This window comes from Heptranchias perlo, chromosome 6, assembly GCF_035084215.1.
Source record: "Heptranchias perlo isolate sHepPer1 chromosome 6, sHepPer1.hap1, whole genome shotgun sequence".
Lineage (NCBI taxonomy): Eukaryota > Metazoa > Chordata > Chondrichthyes > Hexanchiformes > Hexanchidae > Heptranchias > Heptranchias perlo.
The window spans coordinates 10,737,863-10,762,271 of record NC_090330.1 but is presented as its reverse complement, the minus strand read 5'-3'; the positions used below and the strand labels follow the sequence as shown (position 1 = coordinate 10,762,271).

The following is a 24,409-nucleotide window of genomic DNA, read 5'->3' as shown; positions in this document are numbered from 1 at the left end:
ATATTTCCAAGTCGGGATGGTGTGTGACTTGGAGGGGAACGTGCAGGTGGTGTTGTTCCCATGTGCCTGCTGCCCTTGTCCTTCTAGGTGGTAGAGGTCGTGGGTTTGGGAGGTGCTGTCGAAGAAGCCTTGGCAAGTTGCTGCAGTGCATCCTGTAGATGGTGCACACTGCAGCCACAGTGCGCCGGTGGTGAAGGGAGTGAATGTTTAGGGTGGTGGATGGGGTGCCAATTAAGCTGGCTGCTTTGTCCTGGCTGGTGTTGAGCTTCTTGAGTGTTGTTGGAGCTGCACTCATCCAGGCAAGTGGAGAGTATTCCATCACACTCCTGACTTGTGCCTTGTAGATGGTGGAAAGGCTTTGGGGAGTCAGGAGGTGAGTCACTCGCCGCAGAATACCCAGCCTCTGACCTGCTCTCGTAGCCACAGTATTTATATGGCTGATCCAGTTAAGTTTCTGGTCAATGGTGACCCCCAGGATGTTGATGGAGAAGGATTCGGCGATGATAATGCCACTGAACGTCAAGGGGAGGTGGTTAGACTCTCTCTTGTTGGAGATGGTCGTGCCTGGCACTTGTCTGGCGCGTATGTTACTGATATAACAGTCATCTGTTTAATACGCTTTAATGCATTTCTATGTCTGCTGTCAAACTATCAAACCTTTACACAGAATGAGCCAAGTGGCTGTTGCAATGGAATTTTCCCTCGCGATGTTTATAAGCTGCAAGAAGAAAGTACAAGTAAGCTTCTATGATACAAGTGTAGAAATGACTGATTGTGATAGTAGTAGGTAAGCACAAAGTTTTTATTTGATATGCTTTTGCCCTCTGTTTTAGCAGATACATTAAGCCAATTAAAATTAACATCTTCATTAAAATAGCAGGTGACCATGTTAAGCAGTCCAATGTTAATATCAGTAACAGTCATTTTTAAACTAAAGAGTCTGATGGCAATGAACTGTTTTGGTCTATCACGAACATCCAGTGTAATTTTTGAAAAGTAAACTTGTTTGTAAAAAAATATTAGTTTGCATTTATTAATAATATAAAAACTGAAGTGTATAATAAACATAGAGTCTCAATGTCACAGCCCAAGTGTACTGCCATGAAATGATCTCAAGTCCACAAATACAAGAGAAGATTTCCTCTGTACGCTCAAAATCATTTTACTCAGGACCTTTACAACTGGAGGCAAAAGGAGATTTTTTCATCCAATGCGGCTGGATTTGAACACATGTCCCAAAGGTTAATGGTTAGTTTGATAATCCACAGCACCGCCCAGTGCCCGGTTGGGATTTTTATAGAATATTGATGACCGAATTGGTTATATGGCCGATATGTGACACTGGTCATATCTTCTCTGATGTTTAAAATTTGTGACAAATACACACCTCAAAAAAAATTACACAAAATTGTCAGTAAAAGAAAGTTTTAAAAAAAAACTATTTCAATTGTCTTCACATTGTTCAGTTTTTTCATTATTTTGTTAATGGGCCAGATTTTGTTGTCAAAATAACAGTGAGGCTAATGGCATCGCTGTTATTCATGTGCAAATAGTACATCAACTTCAGGTGAGAGGCAGATGTGCAGTTAAACGCGAATATCCAAGAGTTGCTGTGGGAGCTGTCATTAGTTTCGCGAAAACGGCATCTTGCTGTCTGCCTCACCATTGAAATGCATTGGACGGTGTGAAGTTGCTGTATTTGCGCGTTAGATACGAACTAAACTCGTCACAAAGTTAAATCTTGTCCATTCCAGTGTAAGTACCCTTTTAAAGATGTGATGAGTGTTAATGACTGCCAATCAACCTTTCTGACACTGAAAATGAACTATTACAAGTGTGGAGTCTCATTCTTTCAGGTTTTAATTGTTACTGGAAACTAAAAAATGTAAAGTTTAAAAAAAAGTTTACTTTTCTTTTCTGTCTTTTTTCTCTCTCTCTTAATCCAATCTTTCTTTCCCTCTCTTTATTTCTATTTCTGTACCTGATTTGACATTGAATTCACCCACTCTAATTTACACTTCCTTCTTAGACCTTGCGCTGTTAATTTCACAATCCTTCAATCTGGTTGGATAAGGAGATAACCAGTTCCTTGCCCTGTTCACTCAGGTCCCAGATGCCCTGTCTCCCTTGCTGCGACATTACCAGCTCGCACTTTCAGCAACTTGCCACGCAAAAAATTTAAAAACCTAAACGTGCAGGGGCAAGTCAGACGCCGTTAGATGCCCTGCTACAGCAAAATTTGGCCCAATATCTATTCACACAGTTTAGAAGCAATACAAGTTCTGTATATCGAACTGAAGTATGCATAGTTATATACCCATGGGCCCGTAGCGAGCAAGATCAGTCAGAGAGTTGAGCAGATATAGGTGAACAAGCGAGGCCAAATTTTTTTTTTATAAATGCACACCCCTTGCTTGAAATTACTTCATATTTAAGGGGGAAAACTTAAAAACAAATAGCTTGGGATCTCCCCAATGTTTTATTGGGTTCATACGGTCAGAAACTGAACCACACAGACGAGTCAGGTACTGGTTCGCTTCCTGGTCAAAACTGAGTTACTTGATCTCAGATGGGCATCGGTCGGGGAAGATACAACTCATTTCAGTGTCCTGGGTTGGGAAGTACGAGGGAAAAAACGGCTAGAGTTCCAGCTCCTGATCACTGTGAGCTCTGCTGGAAGTGTGTGCGGGATGTCATTGGGTTTTTATAATTCAGCTGCAATGTCCCTCCTCACTGTTGAATAATAGCCTGACAACATTTACACTTGAACGATGGCAACTTTGGCAAGATACCGGAAAGCGACTGATGCTCATAAAACCATACCCCCAGCAACAGAGTCAGTATCTTCGAGAGAGGAGGAGGGGAGGGGAGAAAATTGCCAGAAGACTAGGGGATAGATTTTCCAAATTGTGGATTGAGTGTTGGAAGTAGGCCAGAACTGTTCTTCAAGCCACTAAGAACCAGTCTAATTTTCCTCAGTGCAACGTCACTATATATTCATGCGGCTTCCAGGCGTTATTAACACCCTCGCACTCCCCAGGTAATCTGCCTCTGGGGACAAAGAAAATTCCAGTGCTGCTGCTGCAACTAAATTTGTGTCTGGAGCAATGTGGCTCAGTGCAATATCTGAGCCTGGTGTTTCTTCAGGGCACTGAACCCACAAATTTGAAGATTCTTCGGTTGAGGTATTATTCTAGCAAAGGAGAACCCCTGCTTTTTGGTCGCATGGGCAGGAGGCCCAAGAACGGGGTGATGTGAGTACGGGGGAGGAGATGGCTATGGCTGCGAGTGCTATCTCGCCCCATTAAGCAATGGTCCCATCCCAAATGACAGCATGCAAAGAGCTTCCAGAATCCCTATTTGAGAGAGGATGGGGCCCGCAACGAAGAAACATAGAAAATAGGAGCAAGAGTAGGCCATTCGGCCCTTCGAGCCTGCTCCGCCATTCAATATGATCCTGGCTGATCCTCTATCTCAATACCATATTCCCGTTCTCTCCCCATACCCCTTGATGCCTTTTGTGTCTAGAAATCTATCTAGCTCCTTCTTAAATATATTCAGTGACTTGGCCTCCACAGCCTTCTGTGGTAGAGAATTCCACAAGTTCACCACCCTCTGAATGAAGAAATTTCTCCTCATCTCAGTCCTAAAAGTCCTACCCCGTATCCTGAGACTGTGACCCCTCGTTCTGGACCCCCCAGCCGGGGGAAACATCCTCCCTGCATCCAGTCTGTCCACCCCTGTCAGAATTTTATATGTTTCAATGAGATCCCCTCTCATTCTTCTAAACTCGAGTGAATACAGGCTGAGTTGACCCAACCTCTCCTCATTGGACAGTCCTGCCATCCCAGGAATCAGTCTGGTGAACCTTCGCTGCACTCCCTCTATGGCAAGTGTATCCTTTCTTAGGTAAGGAGACCGAAACTGCGCACAATACTCCAGGTGTAGTCTCACCAAAGCTCTGTAAAACTGCAGTAAGACATCCTTGCTCCTGAACTCAAATCCACTTGCAAGAAGGCCAACAATACCATTTGCCTTCCTAACTGCTCACTGCACCTGCATGTTTGCTTTCAGTGACTGGTGTACAAGGACACCCAGGTTGCTTTGTACATCAACATTTCCCAATTTATCACCATTTAAATTATACGCTGCCTTTCTGTTTTTCCTTCCGAAGTGGATAACTTCACATTTATCCACATTATACTGCATCTGCCATGTATTTGCCCACTCACTCAACTTGTCTAAATCGCCTTGAAGCCTCTTTTCATCCTCCTCACAACTCACGATCCCACCTAGTTTTGTGTCGTCAGCAAACTTGGAAATATTACATTTGGTTCCCTCATCCAAATCATTGATATATATTGTGAATAGCTGGGGCCCAAGCACCAATCCCTGCGATGCCCCACGAGTCACTGCCTGCCACTCCGAAAAAGTCCCAATTATTCCTACTCTCCATTTCCTGTCTGTTAACCAATTTTCAATCTATGCCAGTATATTACCACCAATCCCATGAGCTTTAATTGTGCACAATAACCTCTTATGTGGGACTTTATCAAAGGCCTTCTGAAAATCCAAATAAACCACATCCACTGGTTCTCCCTTATCTATTCTACCAGTTACATCCTCAAAAAATTCCAGTCGGTTTGTCAAACATGATTTCCCTTTCATAAATCCATGTTAACCTGGTCTAATCCTACTGATATTTTCTAAGTGTCCTGTTATCACATCCTTTGTAATAGACTCTAGCATTTTCCATACTACTGATGTTAGGCTCACCGATCTGTAGTTCCGTTTTCTCTCTCCCTCCTTTTTTAAATAGTGGGGTTACATTTGCCACCCTCCAATCTGCAGGAACTGTTCCATAATCTATAGAATTTTACACTTGTAGAAGCTTTTATGTTCCTTGCAAGTTTACTCTCATATTCTATTTTTCCCCTCTTAATCAATCTCTTGGTCCTTTTTTGCTGAATTCTACGCTGCTCCCAATCCTCATGCTTGCTACTTTTTCTGGCAACTTTATATGACTCCTCTTTGGATTTAATACTATCCTTAATTTCTTTTGTTAGCCATTGTTGGCCGCTTTTCCTTTTGTGTTTTTAAGCATAGAAATATAGAAAATAGGAGCAAGAGTAGGCCATTCGGCCCTTTGGGCCTGCTCAGCCATTCAAAATGATCATGGCTGATCATATAACTTAGTACCCTGTTCCTGCTTTTTCCCCATATCCCTTGATCCCTTTAGCATTAAGAAATATATCTATCTCCTTCTTGAATACATCTAATGACTTGGCCTCCACTGCCTTCTGTGGTAGAGAATTCCACAGGTTCACTACCCTCAGTGAAGAAATGTCTCATCTCAGTTCTAAATGGCATACCCCGTATCCTAAGACTGTGACCCCAGGTTCTGGACTCCCCAGCCATCGGGAACATCCTTCCTGCATCTAGTCTGTCTAGTCCTGTTAGAATTTTCTATGTTTCGATGAGATCACCTCTTGTTCTTTTAAACTCTAGTGACTATAGGCCTAGTCGACCCAATCTCTCCTCATATGTCAGTCCTGCCATCCCAGGAATCAGTCTGGTAAACTTTCATTGCACTCCCTCCATGGCAAGGACATCCTTCCTCGGATAAGGAGACCAAAACTGCACACAATACTCCAGATGTGGTCTCACCAAGGCCCTGTATAACTGCAGTAAGACATCCCTGCTCCTGTACTCAAATCCTCTTGCAATGAACGCCAACATACCATACCATTCGCCTTCCTAACTGCTTGCTGCACCTGAATGCTCGCTTTCAGCGACTGGTGTACAAGGACACCCAGGTCTCGTTGCACCTCCCCTTTTCCCAATCTATCACCATTCCGATAATAATCTGTCTTTCTGTTTTTACAACCAAAGTGGATAACCTCACATTTATCCACATTATACTGCATCTGCCATGTTCTTGCCCACTCACCCAACTTGTCTAAATCACATTGGAGCCTCTTTGCACCCTCCTCATGGCTCACATTCCACCCCAGCTTTGTATCGTCCGCAAACTTGCAAATGTTACATTTAGTTCCCTCATCCAAATCATTGGTATATATTGATAATAGCTGGGGCCCAAGCACTATCCCACTAGTCACTGCCTGCCACCCGGAAAAAGACCCGTTTATTCCTACTCTCTGTTTCCTGTCTGTCAACCAATTCTCAATCCATGCCAGTATATTGCCCCCCATCCCATGTGCTTTAATTTTGCACACTAACCTCTTGTGTGGGACCTTATCAAAAGCCTTCTGAAAATCCAAATACACCACATCCACTGGCTCGCCCCTATCTATTCTACTAGTTACATCCTCAAAAAACTCCAGCAGATTTGTTAAGCATGATTTCCCTTTCATAAACCCATGCTGACTTTGTCCAATCCTGTTAATGTCCTCCAAGTGTTCTGTTATCACATATTTGCGCCAGAAAGGAATGTATAATTGTTGCAATTCATGCATTTGTTCCTTAAACGTTAGCCATTGCCGATCCACCGTCATGCCTTTTAATGAAGCTTCCCAATCTTTCTTCGCCAACTCACTCCTCATATCTTCGAAGTTTGCTTTGTTTAGATTTAGGATCTTAGTTTCGCATTGGACTACTTCACTTTACATCTTAATGAAGAATTCTATCATGTTATGTTCACACTTCCATAAAGAACCCCGCACAACAAGATTATTAATTAACCTCTTCTCATTGCACAATACCCAATCTAGGATAGCCTGTTCCCTGGTTGGCTCCTCAACGTACTGGTCTAAAAAACCATCTTGTACACACTCCAAGTCGCTGAAATGGCAATCAGGAGTGGGAACCAGGGCCAATTTGCTGTCTGTTAGCACAGGTATTCTGAGATCAATCATAATACCTCCAGCGCTGCCCTGGCTGAGATCAAGAAACTCAGCACAATGCAGGAATCAAACTGAAGTCTGCGTAGCTTAAGACCATACCACACAATGCATTTACCCACTGAGCCATAAGGGAACCTTGATTGACAATAACTAATGCAGTTTAGAATAAATAAGACAGGGGAGAAATTAAACATTCTGTTCGCTGATTTGTACACACAGGATTGTGGTAGTCTGCCGGATACAAAGATGTGTTGTGATGAAAGTAGTACATTTCTTAATTCATGCTTCAATGGTAGGACTTTCTTCAATGATAACTGGGTGGCATTCTTCAGCTTTTGAGATTGGTATCTGATAACCAATCCATTTCTGTTGAGGAAGGAAGAACTCAGTTTAATATCTGTGCTTTTGGTTTGCTTTAGTTATATAGATTATTTTCATAAATGCTCTTCAATTAGTTTTCCTTATTTCCCTCTTCTCACCAGATTATGCTCTGGTTGGGGTACAACTGCCAGAAGCCCTTTAGAGGGAAAACGCCCCAAACTGCTTCACAGGAGTGCAATCAGACAGAAATTGACACTGAACCAAAGAAGGAGACATTAGATGGGGTGACTAAAAGATTTGTCAAAGAGGTAGGTTTTAAGGAGCATCTAAAAAGGAGGAGAGAGAGGGGCGGAGAGGTTTCGAGAGGAAATTCCACAGCTTAGGGCCTAGACGGCTGAAAGAAGCAGTGGGTGTTTTGAGGAGTGGGGTGTTGATGGCAGATTTGAATGGGAGGGGGACAGCACCTGAGGAGAGGGAACTGTTTACAATATCAGCTAGCATGGGGGCCAGGACAGAATATTGAGTGGTCAGCAGTTTAGTGGGAATAGGGTAGAGAGAGAGGAGGTGGGTCCCATGGACAAGATGAGCTTGGAGAGGGCATGAGGGGAGATGGGAGAGAAACTAGAGAAATATGCAGGTTCAGGGCTAGGGCAAGGGGGAACTTTGGCATGGAGGGCAAGGAGAAGGGAGGAATGCAGCAGAGACAGATGGTCTCAATCGCAGTGACAAAGTTATAACAGACAATTGGGATAACCCTCTTGGAAATTAAAATGCTATATGAATTATAAAGTTCAACGTTCCCACTTAACAAATTAACCAAAGTTCCTAAAACATAAATTGTTGTCACATGGCTTTTACACTACTCTATCACTCTTCATTGTTACAGCAGTAGGCTTGTTATTCTACTCAATTGATGTCTAAGACCTGCCTGATACATTTTCAGATGGACTTGTAAAAGGACCAGCACCACGCCAACCTGTTTGGTGTGGGAGGCTGCTTAAATATGCAAATCAGGCTCATTTCCCAGTTGTAGGACCCAATTTGCAATTTTCAGGTTGTACCAGGCAACAAGTGGCCTGGCCATGGGTCCTTGAAGGGATCACTCAAGAAAAGGCCGAAACTTTTTTTAGGGGAGAATTTCTGTGGGACCAGGAGGAGCAGGAGTGCTCCCCCTGGTTTCACATGAATGCTGCAGCCCATAAATCACTTCCCTAGCTTTCCAAAGGCAACGTGGAATTCTGGTGTGGAGTGAGTGAACTCTGTACTTTATCTCTCATCTCATCTGGAGTGCTATAACAACTCAATCATCCTTGATTATCAATCCACCCTATATGCTGATCAATAGGATGTAAATTGGGCAGCTGGTGGGCAATCTTTTCCGCTAGATTGCCACCCATGCAGCAAAGACGAACATTTACCCCCCCCCCAACATCTTTTCCCCCCAGTTGCTTCATTTCTATTTTGTTGAACACGAACAGTGAAATGTTTGAACCTTGAAGCTCTCTGCCACTTGGATCATCAATGTCTCAGTATTCATTCTCAGATGAAACATCGACAGTGAGAAAGAACTTGCATGTATTTAGCACCTTCCACATTGACCCCTGTTACTTTGTAAAAATGAGTCACTGGGTAAGTCTTTTTTGACAATCTACATTGCATGCTTGAAAATAAATTATTGATGATATTCACTTTTTCCATTCTATAGAAAACACAAAATGCAACATTAGACTCAAATAATCAGACAATTCCCATTTGAATTTCTGGCAGGTAAGTCTGTCCATAAAGCATATAGCATTTCATTAGTGCCTGCCTACCTGAAAATCACCATTGTATTCCTCAAACAATTCTTTGAACTTCTTTTGAGGATCGGGGATTGGTTTGGATATAACTTCCAACAGTTTGTACCTAAGCGATGTTAAACACATTAATTAAATCCACTTTATCTAAACTAAGGAATCTTACAACACCAGGTTATAGTCCAACAGTTTTATTTGAAAATCACAAGCTTTCGGAGCTTTCCTCCTTCCTCACCTGACGAAGGAGGAAAGCTCCGAAAGCTTGTGATTTTCAAATAAAACTGTTGGACTATAACCTGGTGTTGGAAGATTCCTTACATTTGTCCACCCCAGTCCATCACCGGCATCTCCATATCTTATCTAAACTATTTTGCATATAAATAAAGAAGAGATTTTTGAGGTAGATCATGACTTTGTGCGATGGTGTAAAACAAGTGATAGCGAGTTAGGAGCCTGTTATTCATCTCTCCCGATTTTTATTTCCAATGAAGTCAACGGGAGAGATGTAAAACGGGCTGCTGACTCGTTATCATCTGTTTTACACTATCGCACAAAGTCGAGATCCACCCCTTTTTGTGTTAACATAAATCTTAAATGCAAGTTAAAGTAATATGGTTTACACACTACTCCATGGGAACAGACTTTCCATCAGCTTCACTATTGCTAGTTCAATAGTATTCTTTCAGACAAGGGCAGAATTTTCTGAGCAGAGGGGCTTAGCTCAGGCTTTCATGCATTGGCACTATAACTGGTCTCAGTGCCCCTGGGTTAGGAAAGAGAAAACCAGCCAGGATTATCACTCTTGATTGGCATCCAATGATCCCTTCTACAACTGCCCATATGAGGATGTTGGTTGACCACAGATCTGGGGTCAAATGTGATGCCTCACAATGTAACGGTCTGGTGAAACCCACTATCTGGTTCATGGCCTCTTGGTCATGGGCCAGATGAAGACTGGGACCCATAGAACTGTAACCCAGGAAGGAGTCAGCATCTTCAGAAGAGGAGGTGAGGGGAGAAAATTGGCAAAGCAAAATAAATCTACTGGAATTAGAGGCATATGTGCAGCTATTGCAAATAATAACTGTATTCGTATCACAGAAAAATGGCTGCAAGCAGAAGATGCACAAGAGATGGAACTGAGAAGATACCGAATATTTCACTAAGATAGATCTGTTAAACACAGAAATGAGGGTGAGAGATAACAGCTTTTGAAAGGATGAATACTAGAAGAAAAAAACATGATGGTTGAAGCATTCTGGTTAGGACTGAATACTGATAATGGCAACGAAGTAAAAACTACGACTGCTTTTTGACCGTATCAAGAACCAAATAGTAAGATGAGAAAGAGAGAGAGTTTTGCATTTATACAGCGCCTTCCATGACCTCAGAACCTCCCAAAGCACTTTACAGCCTATGAAGTACTTTTTGAAATGTAGTCGCTGTTGTAAAGAATGTGAGGCTGCAGGGAATCACAATTTGATAATCTTTGGAGATTTCAATATCCCAGAAGCAATGTAGAAAATCAGAGGCAACAAAAAAGAGTGGTGAAAGCTTAGCCAATTAGTAACTTTGTTTTAGACAACAGTTTCCCCTCACAGATAGATGGAACAGACCTGAGGCAATGAAAAATGGGAGTGAAGGTTATAAGGATTGTCTAAGATGATCAAATGCTGTTTTCGGATACCAGGGTTCATGATCTGCTGGGATCAGAATCATAGAATCATAGAAGTTTACAACATGGAAACAGGCCCTTCGGCCCAACATGTCCATGTCGCCCAGTTTATACCACTAAGCTAGTCCCAGTTGCCTGCACTTGGCCCATATCCCTCTATACCCATCTTACCCATGTAACTGTCCAAATGCTTTTTAAAAGACAAAATTGTACCCGCCTCTACTACTGCCTCTGGCAGCTCGTTCCAGACACTCACCACCCTTTGAGTGAAAAAATTGCCCCTTTGGACCCTTTTGTATCTCTCCCCTCTCACCTTAAATCTATGCCCCCTCGTTATAGACTCCCCTACCATTGGGAAAAGATTTTGACTATCTACCTTATCTATGCCCCTCATTATTTTATAGACTTCTATAAGATCACCCCTAAACCTCCTACACTCCAGGATCGATCCTTTGTGGAATGCAACTGTTTGGAGCTGTCAAGTTGGTTGTAAATCAGGATTAATATTCCTGAGTTTTGTTTGGTTACCCTTGGGAGACAGGGAGAAAACATGCCACAGTTTTATCTACTTAGCTGCCTTCCTCAAGAAAATGAATGGACTGGATAAGTACATGAGGGGACAAATTGTACATATCCAGGGGCAGGAGTAGGCTCGATGGAGCAAATTGCTTCTTGTCGTATCACATTTGATGTTCTTATCTCGAGATCTAGCTGAAAATGGACCGAAACTTGCTGAGTGAACTCAGCTGATTGCGAACAAAGGCCGAGGATTTGGACAAACTGGGTTGGGAAGTAAAGGAAAAGGGGGAAAAAAAAGAAATGAAATCATTAGGTAAATTATCAAGGCAGTATGATATCCAGTCATCCAGATCAGGAAAGCAGCAGTTTGATCAATGATCTTCACTGGGAGTTGGCTGTTCTCAGTGGTGGCTGAGACACTAAAATTGGATTCAGGTTCCCCAAGCTAATGAGGGGAATCAAAAAAAAAACAGCCAGGGTTCTTGCTCCTAATTGTTAGTACTGACCTCTGCTGGAAAGTGCATAAGCATGGACATCAAGTAAGGACAAGATCAAGCTCAGCTGTGATTCCTCCTCCTCTTGATAAAACTGTTAACGCCCACAATCGAGGCTCACAGGTTAAAAATATCGCCCCTGAAATTCCACAGACGTTCTCCGGGTCTCGCACTAGGGTTGCCAACTCTGATTGGACATATTCCTGGAGGTGACATCACATGACCTCCTGCCTCCAACCACCTCACCCCGCCCCCCCACACACCTGCCATTGGTCAGCCATACTCGTGGGGCACCGCCTTCGCACGGCCAATTGGAAAACGAATAGACTCCTCATTACCCGATTGGATGATTCCTGACTGTTAGTCAAACAACTTTTCTCCCATGTCCAATATTTTAATAACTAGTAAACAAAAGTGTCGAAAGAAAATTTTTTTTACAAACACAATTCTTTTAATGCCCCTGTGGTTTTTCTCCTGGGTTGCTTGCAGCAGTGCCCTGGAGATTAGTCTTTAATTCCTGGAGACTCCAGGACAATCCTGGAGGGTTGGCAACCCCATCTCCCATTGTAATTTTGGCAGGAGATTAGCGAGGCCCCAGAGAAAAAGCATGAGCAGCCATTTTAGCTGCTTCTCTGGGGATTCTGCCTGTTTCAGGCCAAAGTTGTGGCAATGAACTGGAGGAACCCCCATTGAATTTCACGGTTGTCGACTTTAACAAGGCACCGTGGGGCTGCTGGAACCCTATGGAGACGAGCCCCAATGTGAGTGTGCCTTCAAGGTCAGAGGGGTGAAAAACCTGAAACTATTTACAACTCAATAAAACTTAGGAATGTAGAATTACCTTCTGAACGCAATCAGTAGAAGCAGCCCTATCGGTATTGCAATCAAAGCAAATATATGTGGTGTCCAAGTTACATTAAATGGGTGTTTAGGTTCTGTAAATAAGCAAGGAAGTTAGTATAGGGCACAAATGATATTCATTGTTTAAAAAGGCACGAAAGTTGCTTAATAAGGAGCTGAAATGCAATGAGAATAGTACATATATTAAACCTGATCAGTATGAACACGTTCATAGAAATGGGCCTAGAAATTGGATTGGCTCCATCCGTTTTACAGGCGTAAAACAGGTGCCCAACAGTCCAATATGGCAGGTGGAGAGCGCGCAGTCATTCTGTGCCAGAAGTGCCATATTGTTTAGGACTCCTTCGTAGACTGTGCGCCTGAAACTGGTGGTAGGCCCAACGCAATGCCTGTTTCAGGCCCCTTTGCGAAGCTGCATTGCGAATGACTGCAGCCTGTGCCGTGCATACAGCGGTCAGTTTCAATTGGCGCTCAGCAGTCCTTAAAGGGACCGCTGCAGGCTGCCACCCGAAAGGTAAGTTTCCAGTTATTTTTTTTAAAAGCTTACCTTATCGTGGAGTCAGGAGGAGCAGGATTGAAACCGCTCCCTGATTGCCAACCCAGTCTCTCCTCAGGCCCTCAGCCAGCATTTAAGTCAGCTGATCTTGCAGCTCCCGTGACCAGCGAGGTGACCAGTCTGCTGCCTACGGGGACGCCAAAGGCAATAACAATGTAACTATATTAACGAAGCCGGCGGGTCAATTTGCCGTGGTCCTGCCGCTGGTTTCCGGCAGGAGCATTGGCTGTCTACATTTATGCCTGCTCAAAAATCATTTTGAACAGGCTTCGGTTGAGGGAGGGAGGGGAGGGGGTGGAAGTCAGTGGCAAGTTTAGCTTTATTATTTTTGTCTCCGTACCGCCCTACTCAAGCTGCAAAAACGAGTGGGTATGGAGACAAAACAAATTATGCCACAATCCCTCTGGCATCTAATGGTGGGAAGCTTCCTTTCCTCAAAACTTTCAATTTGTGCTACAAAACAGAGAATATGGGGAGCACCCCAACTGGACATAACAGTTAACAGAGCTTAAAGGAAAAACATAAGAGCCTTACCAATAAAAACCTCATTGCTCCAGTTACTCCAGAACTTAGTCTCTTTGCAATGCTTTAACATCACTCTTATTTTCACCGAATATCGTCTTGTTGGGTCATTGTTTACAAGAATATATTTTGTTTCGCCACTGACAGATATCAGCTGAAAAAACAAACAATTAGTCATGCAAGTACTCGTTGAATCTTCACCTATTTTTGTGTGTACTAAAACACACCATACATCGCTTATACCTTCCCTGGTTAATACTTGGAGAATAAAACTTTTAATTTGTTGAATGTGCATTAAATCAGTTTTTTAAAAATGTGGTTTAATTCAAACAGTAACATCAAACTGGAACTTGTACCAATTTTTTAAAAAATTGGTACAAGTTCCAGTTTGATGTTATATGCCCTACCACTGATACCAGAACTGATAGTTCTGGTATTAGATTAGAGTAGACAGGGCTGATGGCCGGCGCGGACACGATGGGCCGAAGGGCCGAAGGGCCTCTATCCGTGCTGTATAACTCTATGACTCTATGATAGTTGTATCCTATCAGGAAAGAGAAGATTGAGGGGTGACCTGATAGAGATCTTTAAAATTAGGACAGAATTCAATAAGGTAGACGTAGAGAAGACGTTTCTACTTGTGAGGGAGTCCAAAACTAGAAGTCATAAATATAAGATAGTCACTAATAAATCCAATAAGGAATTCAGGAGAAACATCTTTACCCTGAGAGTGGTTAGAATGTGGAATTCACTACCACATGGAATGCACAGATACATTTAAGGGGAAGCTGGATAAGCACATGATGGAGAAAGGAATAGAAGGATATGTTGATAGGGTGAGATGAAGTAAGGTGGGAGGAGGCTCGTGTTGAGCATAAACACCAGCATGGACCTGTTGGCCGAATGGCCTGTTTCTGTGCTGTAAAATTCTATGTATTTCTAATTTGCGAAACTCTGTGGAATGTTGCTCTTCGGCAACACAGATTGGAGAAAAGAGTGCAGAGGTCAGTGCACCTGATCTGCTGGCCATTAAGATTAATGGCCGGAAAATTTGGGAGCTGCGCAAATCAGCCACGCTGAATTCTGCTCCCAATCATCCGATCTACGCTCCCTTTGAGTGTGATTCAATGCCAAGTGCAATCTCTCATTTTTCAGGCTTTCATGCATACAAGTAATGGTCGCAATCTAATTGTTGTCACTTGTGTTGTGAAATCAGCTCTACTTTAATACAATAGGGGTATTATACCTGTAATCTCTACTTAAATAGACCGTAAACTCAAAGATGGATTTTTTTTTAAATGTCAATCGTTAGAGACTCACAAGAGTGAGTTTCACTCCCACCCAGCTTGCCTGATTTTAGAGTGAAACAAGAAATAAATATACTTTACCTCAATAAAATTGTCAGACAAATCTGTGACTTTCAGTTGATATTCAAAGCACTCGTTGTTAATAGCATAACCTGGAGGCTTGTCCCATTTCACAGTCCTATTTGGTAAGACCTCAACATTTATTGGTGGGTTGTACATCTCTGAAAGTCAAGGGTATGAAAACCAGTCAATTGAACATTTACTGCAATGAGCAGCGCAACAATCCAACAAGTGTAGGGAAAAATACATTGCGTTCGGAAAGGGGCTATTTCGTACCATAATGTTGTGGGTCAAACTCTATATAATATGGCAGAATTGTTGCAGAACGACTTGATCCATTGACACAAATTAGGACATTCTCCTCAAGGTCAATTCTGCCTTGATCAATGTGGCAGCCATGTCTCCCTTGCACATCCGTAAAATATTGAGTACATCTCATGGTGTTTTGATCCTGTCTTAAAGGGAAAATATATGCAATTAATGTAAAGAATTTATCAACAAATTTGGAGGCATTTTAACTTATTACATACCCACATTCACACTTACCTGTAATACATTAAATATTGTGTGTCACTTGGTGCTTTGTTGCCAATATTCCATGTGCAATTCACGTATGAAATGTCATACACAAGACATGAAAAGTTGAAAACCGATGTTTCTTCAACACCTGCATTAATAAAATAAACAGGATATTAAATAAAACATGTTGTCATATCAGTGGTTCATTTAAAAAAAACATTTCAGTCCACAGATCTTTTTAAACAAAATCATAGCACAAAAAGATATTCTCACTTGTAAAATTAAATCTAATATATATAATAGCAGTACAGAACTAAAAATGCTGTTCCAAACTTTTGAGTAGTTCAGGAGAATTAACATGAATTTTCCAGATCCCTCCTTTTACCTTGTAGGATTTTGTAAAAACTATTTATTCTCGGGATATGGGCATCACTGGCAAGACCAACATTTATTGCCCATCCCTAATTGTCCTTAAGGTGGTGGTGAGCTGCCTTCTTGAACCGCTGCAGTCCGTCTGGTGACGGTTCTCCCACAGTGCTGTTCGGAAGGGAGTTCCAGGATTTTGACCCAGTGACGATGAAGGAACGGCGATATATTTCCAAGTCAGGATGGTGTGTGACTTGGAGGGGACCTTGGAAGTGATGGTGTTCCCATGCACCTGCTGCCCTCGTCCTTCTAGATGGCGCAGGCCGCGGATTTGGGAGGGGCTGTCGAAGAAGCCTTGGTGAGTTGCTGCAGTGCATCCTGTATATAGTGCACAATGCAGCCATGGTTCACCGATAGTGGAGGGATTAGATTTTTTAAGTTGTTGGACGGGCTGCCGATCAAGTGGACTGCTTTGTCCTGAATGGTGTCAAACTTCTTGAGTGTTGATTATACCTAACTACATAATAACAGAATGAGAAAAAGCTACCTTGCCTGCTTCCAAAGACTATACACAACTTACCTTAACATAGTCTCTGTCCCATGTATTTCTTTTGCATAAATACTCTCTAATCTGCCAAGATAACGAAGATAATCTCCAGCAGACTTTACACTGTCACACCTTCATTATTCAACCCTGGCCTGTTCCCTCCACAACATGTTGTACTCCCTTCCCCAGCCACCAACCCCAGATATTTTGCTTTAACATTGTAGTGCACGGGCCAAAAACAAACAAAATTGGTCGGTCCCAGGGGACAAGTTTCCCAGGAAATGCTGGCAGTCTGAGATTTTTTTTAAAAATGTACATAGCAGCTGGAAATGTTTAACTCTGCTTCACAAAACTACATAATGGTTTCCCAGCTTGCAGTGTTATGAAATTCTGTTATTTTGAAAACCTTATTTTCTTCTTGAAGATTCGCAATACAGCATATGTTTTAAAATGTTAGGGCTTAAAATAAGATCAGATCTAAAACTCTCAATTCCCTGCCCCCTTTTTCCCTGGCTCTGTACTTGCTTAAAAGCTGCTCGTCTCTGACATCTTCCAGTTCTGGTGAAATGTCATCGACCTGAAACTTTGGGGGTGATTTTAACCCCCGAGAGTAGGTGGGTTGGGAGTTGAAAATAGTTGTTTTTTGGGTCACGACCGCAACCTGGGTTTAATGTCGGCGCGTAAAAGTACAGGCTTCTCACTGGGAATGCAAAGTCTGAAAATTCTGTGGTCGCGACCCAAAAAAACAACTATTTCAACTCCCACCCACCCCCAACCCACCCGTTCTTGGGGGGTAAAATCACCCCCATTAACTCTGTTTCTCTCTCCACAGATGCTGCCTGACCTGCTGTGTGTTTCCAGCATTTTCTGTTTGGTTCAGTTTTTATTTGCCTATGAGTAGTGAAAGTGCACTTAATTTTTCTTTCCATTTAAATAGTGTTTTCCTTTAGCAGCCCTAATATTTTATTGCACAGACTGGCAGAACCCCTCCCAGGGAAACAGCGTAACCATGGGAGACCGGTAGAACCCCTGCAGAATTACAGGACCGTAGTATTTAAGGGGTACTGACTACAAAAAGAGGTTTGCAAACCTTGTATTACTTGAGGAGAGAGGAGTCATTCTAGTCAAGTTACTACCCCAAGTGTTGCCGTAATACAATTTACGTCACTTTATCATGCTTTTTTTTTGTTTTCCGAGTCATATTTTCTTAGTTCCAGTCCAGATGACACTTCCTTATGTTGGGATATAGTTACGCAGGCTCTGCCCACCCTCCAGCACCTCATCCAAGTGGCAATTCTTAATGTGTGAGTCATGACCATGAATGACAGCAGGGTGTTTGATCATGGGGCATCACAGATTCCAGTCCTCAGCCAAAATCCACACTGAACACTTCGAGCAGAGGGTATTGTAAAGCAATTTGACTGATTTTGAATTCTGACTGATTTTCCCCTCCCTAACCTAAGAAAGAAAGAACTTGCATTTATATAGCGCCTTTCGTGACTTCAGGACCATCCCAAAGCACGTCACAGTCAATGAAGGCTTTTGATAAGGTCCCACACAAGAGGTTAGTGTGCAAAATTAAAGCACATGGGATTGGGAGGAATATACTGGCATGGATTGAGAATTGGTTGACAGACATGAAACAGAGAGTAGGAATAAACGGGCATTTTTCCGGGTGGCAGGCAGTGACTAGTGGGGTACCGCAGGGATCAGTGCTTGGGCCCCAGCTATTCACAATGTATATCAATGATTTGGATGAGGGAACGGAATGTAACATTTCCAAGTTTGCAGTCGAAACAAAGGGGTGGAATGTGAGCTGTGAGGAGGATGCAAAGGGGCTCCAATGTGATTTAGACAAGTTGGGTGAGTGGGCAAGAACATGGCAGATGCAGTATAATGTGGATAAATGTGAGTTTATCCACTTTGGTTGTAAAAACAGAAAGGCAGATTATTATCTGAATGGTGATAGATTAGGAAAAGGGGAGGTGCAACGGGACCTGGGTGTCCTTGTACACCAGTTGCTGAAAGCGAGCATTCAGGTGCAGCAAACAATTAGGAAGGCGAATGGTATGTTGGCGTTCATTGCAAGAGGATTTGAGTACAGGAGCAGGGATGTCTTACTGCAGTTGTACTGGGCCTTGGTGAGACCACATCTGGAGTATGGTGTGCAGTTTTGGTCTCCTTATCTGAGGAAGGATGTCCTTGCCATGGAGGGAGTGCAACAAAGGTTTACCAGACTGATTCCAGGGATGGCAGGACTGACGTATGAGAAGAGATTGGGTCGAGTAGGCCTATATTCACTAGAGTTTAGAAGAATGAGAGGTGATCGCATCGAAACATATAAAATTCTAACAGGACTAGACAGACTAGATGCTGGGAAGATGTTCCCGATGGCTGGGGAGTCCAGAACCAGGGGTCACAGTCTCAGGATACGGGGTATGTCATTTAGAACCGAGATGAGGAGAAATTTCTTCATTCAGAGGGTGGTGAACCTGTGGAATTCTCTACCACAGAAGGCAGTGGAGGCCAAGTCATTAGATGTATTCAAGATGGAGATAGATATATTTCTTAATGCTAAAGGTATCAAGGGGTATGGGGAAAAAGCGAGAACAGGGAACTGAGTTAGACGATCAGCCATGATCATTTTGAATGGCGGAGTAGGCCCAAAGGGTCGAATCGACTACTCTTGCTCCTATTTTCTATGTTTCTATGTTTCGAAGTGTAGTCACTGTTGTAGGAAACGCGGCAGCCAATTTGCGCACAGCAAGGTCCCACAAACAGCAGTGTGATAGTGACCAGATCATCTGTTTTAGTGATATTGGTTGAGGGATAAATGTTGGCCCAGGACACCTAATGGAGCAGAGGGCAGTTTTAACATCCCACTGCAGTCTCAGCAGAGATCAGCCAACTCACCAAAGAGACTGGAGTGAACCAGATCTTTCTGGTCATTAGGATTCAGCTACTGACTGGGTAGACATGCCGAGGCATCAAGTGAACACTTGAGGCGACCTTTTGTGGGAGGATGTGGTTTCAAAGTCAGTACTTCTGGCAGTGATGCTGAGAGTTTCCAATTTGAGGTAGACTTCTCATTGAATCATCAAATGTTCCAGTGCAGAAAGAGACCATTTAGCTCATCATGTCTGTGCTGATACATAAGCCACCAGTCTACACCCACTCTCCTGCTTACACTCCATATCTTTTAATATTCCTCTTTTTTTCAAGCTAGTATCCAGTTCCCTATTTGAAAAAAAAGTTATGCTCACTGCTCCAAAAATGGTTTGTGGCAGAAAACTGCAGATTTTAACTATCTTCTGCGTAAAGAATTTTTTTGCTAATCACCCCTCTAAAGTGAAAGGAATAAATCACAATCATTCCTACTGTTTCTTTTCCCTCACCGTGAAAGAGCCAGCCCCAAATATACCATTTCAGTCACATATCCCTTCTGGGATGAAGTTAGACTGTGCAGCACTAGCATACAAACATTTAATGTGTTACTATGAAATTTCTGTGTGCGATTTTAACAGAGGCATTTACTTTAAATAGGTTTAAAGCCTTCATTTAAAAAAAGGACAAAGGAATCTCATTATGAATGCATGAACTTGCACAGCGTGATTTTACCCTATTCATTTTTTTGTCCTTGTAGATTCTAAAAACATCAAGATGTCACAATGAGGAGTTCTGCACAACTTGGCTATTCCTAGACTGTTTGTAAATTGCAGTTTCAATCAATAAAGCATCAACAACTTGCATTTATATAGCGCCTTTAACAAAGTAAAACATCCCAAGGTGCTTCACAGGAAGGTAATCATACAAAAATTGACACCGAGCTAAAGATATAAGGAGAGGTGACAAAAAACTTGGTCAAAGAGATAGGTTTTAAGGAGCATCTTAAAGGAGGAGAGAGAGGCGGAGAGGTTCAGGGAGGGAATTCCACAGCTTAAGACCTAGACTTTCCATACCACCCACCTTATAATCAGTGGAAACACTCACTGGAAACCACCATTTCTGCAGGGTTTCCGCTAAAGTACTGGTGCCCACGAAAATTAGTGGTGCCCGTCCCCTGTGCCCCTAACATTCTCATAGGCCGGCTAAACAAAGGAAACTATGAAGGTATGATGAGTGAGCTGGCTATGATAGATTGGGAAGCTTCATTAAAAGGCATGACGGTGGATACGCAATGGCTAACTTTTAAGGAAAAAAAATGCATGAATTGCAATAATTATACATTCCTTTCTGGCGCAAAAACACAAAAGGAAAAGTGGCCCTACCATGGCTAACAAAATAAATTAAGGATAGTATTAGATCCAAACAGGAGTCATATAAAGTTGCCAGAAAAAGTAGCAAGCCTGAGGATTGGGAGCAGTTTAGAATTCAGCAAAAAAGGACCAAGAGATTGATTAAGAGGAGAAAAATAGAGTATGAAAGCAAACTTGCAAGGAACATAAAAGTGGACTGTAAAAGCTTCTACAAGTATGTAAAAAGAAAAAGATTAGTGAAGACAAATGATGGTCCCTGACAGTCAGAAACGGGAGAATTTATAATGGGGAACAAGGAAATGGCAGAGCAATTAAACAAATACTTAGGTTCTGTCTTCACGGAAGAGGACTCAAATAAATGCTAGGGAACGAAGGGACTAGTGAGAAGGAGGAATTAAAGGAAATTAGTATTAGTAAAAAAAAAAGTGCTGGAGAAATTAATGGGATTGAAAGCCGATAAATCCCCAGGGCCTGATAATCTGCATCCCAGAGTACTAAAAGAGGTAGCCATGGAAATAGTGGATGCATTAGTTGACATCTTCCAAAATTCTATAGATTATGCAACAGTTCCTGCAGATTGGAGGGTGGCAAATGTAACCCCACTATTTAAAAAAGGAGGGAGAGAGAAAACAGGGAACTACCGACCGGTTAGCCTAACATCAGTAGTAGGGAAAATGCTAGAGACTATTATAAAGGGTGTGATAACAGGACACTTAGAAAATATCAATGGGATTAGACAAAGTCAACGTGGATTTATGAAAGGGAAATCGTGTTTGACAAACCTACTGGAGTTTTTTTGAGGATGTAACTGGTAGAATAGATAAGGGAGAACCAGTGGATGTGGTTTATTTGGATTTTCAGAAGGTCTTCGATAAAGTCCCACATAAGAGGTTAGTGTGCAAAATTAAAGCACATGGGATAGGTGGTAATATACTAGCATGGATTGAAAATTGGTTAACAGACAGGAAACAGAGAGTAGGAATAAATGGGTCTTTTTCGGGGTGGCAGGCAGTGACTAGTGGGGTACCGCAGGGATCAGTGCTTGGGCCCCAGCCATTCACAATATATATCAATGATTTGGATGAGGGAACCAAATGTGCTATTTCCAAGTTTGCTGACGACACAAAATTAGGTGGGATCGTGAGTCACGAGGAGGATGCAAAGATGCTTCAAGGCGATTTAGGCAAGTTGAGCGAGTGGGCAAATACATAGCAGATGCAGTACAATGTGGATAAATGTGAAGTTGTCCACTTCGGAAGGAAAAACAGAAAGGCAGGGTATTATGTAGATGGTGATAGATTGGGAAATGTTGATGTACAAAGGGACCTGGGTGTCCTTGTACACCAGTCACTGAAAGCAAACATGCAGGTGCAGCAAGCAGTTAGGAAGGCAAATGGTATGTTGGCCTTCATTGCAAAAGGATTTGAGTTCAGGAGCAAAGATGTCTTACTGCAGTTTTACAGGGCCTTGGTGAGACCACCCCTGGTGTATTGTGTGCAGTTTTGGTCTCCTTACCTAAGAAAGGATATACTTGCCATAGAGGGAGTGCAGCGAAGGTTCACCAGACTGATCCCTGGGATGGCAGGACTGTCGTATGAGGAGGGATTGGGTCGACTCGGCCTCTATTCACTCGAGTTTAGAAGAATAAGAGGGGATCTCATTGAAACATATAATATTGTGACAGGGCTAGACAGACTGGATGCAGGGAGGGTGTTTCCCCCGGCTGGGGGGGGGGACCAGAACGAGGGGTCACAGTCTCAGGAAACGGGGTAGGACATTTTGGACTGAACTGAGAAGAAATTTCTTCACTCAGAGTGTGGTGAACCTGTGGAATTCTCTACCACAGAAGGCTGTCGAGGCCAAGTCACTGAATATATTTAAGGAGGAGCTAGATAGCTAGACAGACACAAAAGGCATCAAGGGGTATGGGGAGAGAGCGGGAATATGGTATTGAGATAGAGGATCAGCCATGAGTTCCTCAGGGCAGTGTCCTAGGCCCAACCATCTTCAGCTGCTGATGATTGCACACTGTTCAGTTCCATTCGCAACCCCTCAGATAATGAAGCAGTCCGAGCCCGCATGCAGCAAGACCTGGACAACATCCAGGCTTGGGCTGATAAGTGGCAAGTAACATTTGCGCCAGACAAGTGCCAGGCAATAACCAACTCCAACAAGAGAGAGTCTAACCACCTCCCCTTGACATTCAACGGCATTACCATCGCCGAATCCCCCACCATCAATATCCTGGGGGTCACCGTTGACCAGAAACTTAACTGGACCAGCCATAAAAATACTGTGGCTACAAGAGCAGGTCAGAGGCTAGGTATTCTCCTGACTCCCCAAAGCCTTTCCACCATCTACAAGGCACAAGTCAGGAGTGTAATGGAATACTCTCCACTTGCCTGGATGTATGCAGCTCCAACAACACTCAAGAAGCTTGACACCAACCAGGACAAAGCAGCCTACTTGATTAGCACCCAATTCAGTACCCTAAACATTCACTCCCTTCACCACCGGCGCACTGTGGCTGCAGTGTGTACCATCCACAGGATGCACTGCAGCAACTCACCAAGGCATCTTCGACAGCACCTTCCAAACCTGCGAACTCTACCACCTAGAAGGACAAGGGCAGCAGGCACATGGGAACAACACCACCTGCACGTTCCCCTCCAAGTCACACACCATCCCGACTTGGAAATATATCGCCGTTCCTTCATCATCGCCGGGTCAAAATCCTGGAACTCCCTTCCTAACAGCACTGTGGGAGAACCTTCACCACACGGACTGCAGCGGTTCAAGAAGGCGGCTCAACACCACCTTCTCAAGGACAATTAGGGATGGGCAATAAATGCTGGCCTTGCCAGCGAAGCCCACATCCCACGAACAAATTTTTTAAAAATGATATTGAATGGCGGAGCAGGCTCGAAGGACCAAACGTCCTACTTCTGCTCCTGTTTTCCATGTTTCTATCATTCTATAGACACACCAGGGGTGATTGTCAACCGGAGAGCACTTCGGCAGGTGGTAGGCAGGACATGCACTTCGCCCATCCAATGGCTCCGCCAAGAGGCCTGAACCATTTTCATGGTTGGGCGTCATCGCGATTATTTTAGGCAAGCCATCAGAGCTCAGTGGGCGCTCACAGGCAGCTCACCACTTGGGGGTTGGGGGGGGGGGGGCGGATGCGGGGGTCAGTGAAGGAGTGAGAATCTGGCGGGTCCTCAATGGTTCAATGGTGTTCAACCAGAAGTCAGGCCCTTAAGGGAGGGGTGAGACTATAAGAACATAAGAAGTAGAAGCAGCATTAAGCCATATAGCCTCTCGAGCCTGCTCCACCATTCAATCAGATCGTGGCTGATCGTCGACCTCAACTCCACTTTCCAGCCCGACCCCCATATCCCTTGATTCCCCTAGAGTCCAAAAATATATCGATCTCAGCCTTGAACATACTCAACAACTGAGCATCCACAGCCCTCTGGGGTAGAGAACTCCAAAGATTCACAACCCTCTGAGTGAAGAAATTCCAACTCATCTCAGTCTTGAATTGACGACCCCTTATCCTGCGACTATGCCCCCCTAGTTCTAGACTCTCCAACCAGTGGAAACAGCCTCTCAGCATCTACCCTGTCAAGCCCCCTCAGAATCTGATATGTTTCAATTAGATCGCCTCTCATTCTTCTAAACTCCAGAGCGTACAGGCCCATTCTACTCAATCTCTCCTCATAGGACAACCCTCTCATCCCAGGA

The 24,409-nt window shown here is 43.3% G+C and overlaps 1 protein-coding gene across 3 annotated transcripts in view; it reads right to left on the bottom strand.

Moving 5' to 3' along the window:
• Positions 1-781: 781 nt before the first annotated feature.
• The window catches only part of LOC137322737 (interleukin-5 receptor subunit alpha-like), a 56,605-nt gene continuing 32,977 nt past the window's right edge, over positions 782-24,409 (bottom strand). For all 3 annotated transcript variants that reach the window (XM_067985742.1, XM_067985743.1, XM_067985744.1), the window contains 7 exons: positions 15,521-15,641; positions 15,251-15,429; positions 14,996-15,135; positions 13,620-13,761; positions 12,510-12,603; positions 8,999-9,089; positions 782-7,229 (listed from right to left, as the gene is read on the bottom strand). In XM_067985742.1, the coding sequence (XP_067841843.1) occupies positions 7,143-7,229; positions 8,999-9,089; positions 12,510-12,603; positions 13,620-13,761; positions 14,996-15,135; positions 15,251-15,429; positions 15,521-15,641 (854 nt within the window). In that variant the 3' untranslated portion in view covers positions 782-7,142. The remainder of the gene's footprint in view (positions 7,230-8,998; positions 9,090-12,509; positions 12,604-13,619; positions 13,762-14,995; positions 15,136-15,250; positions 15,430-15,520; positions 15,642-24,409) is intronic.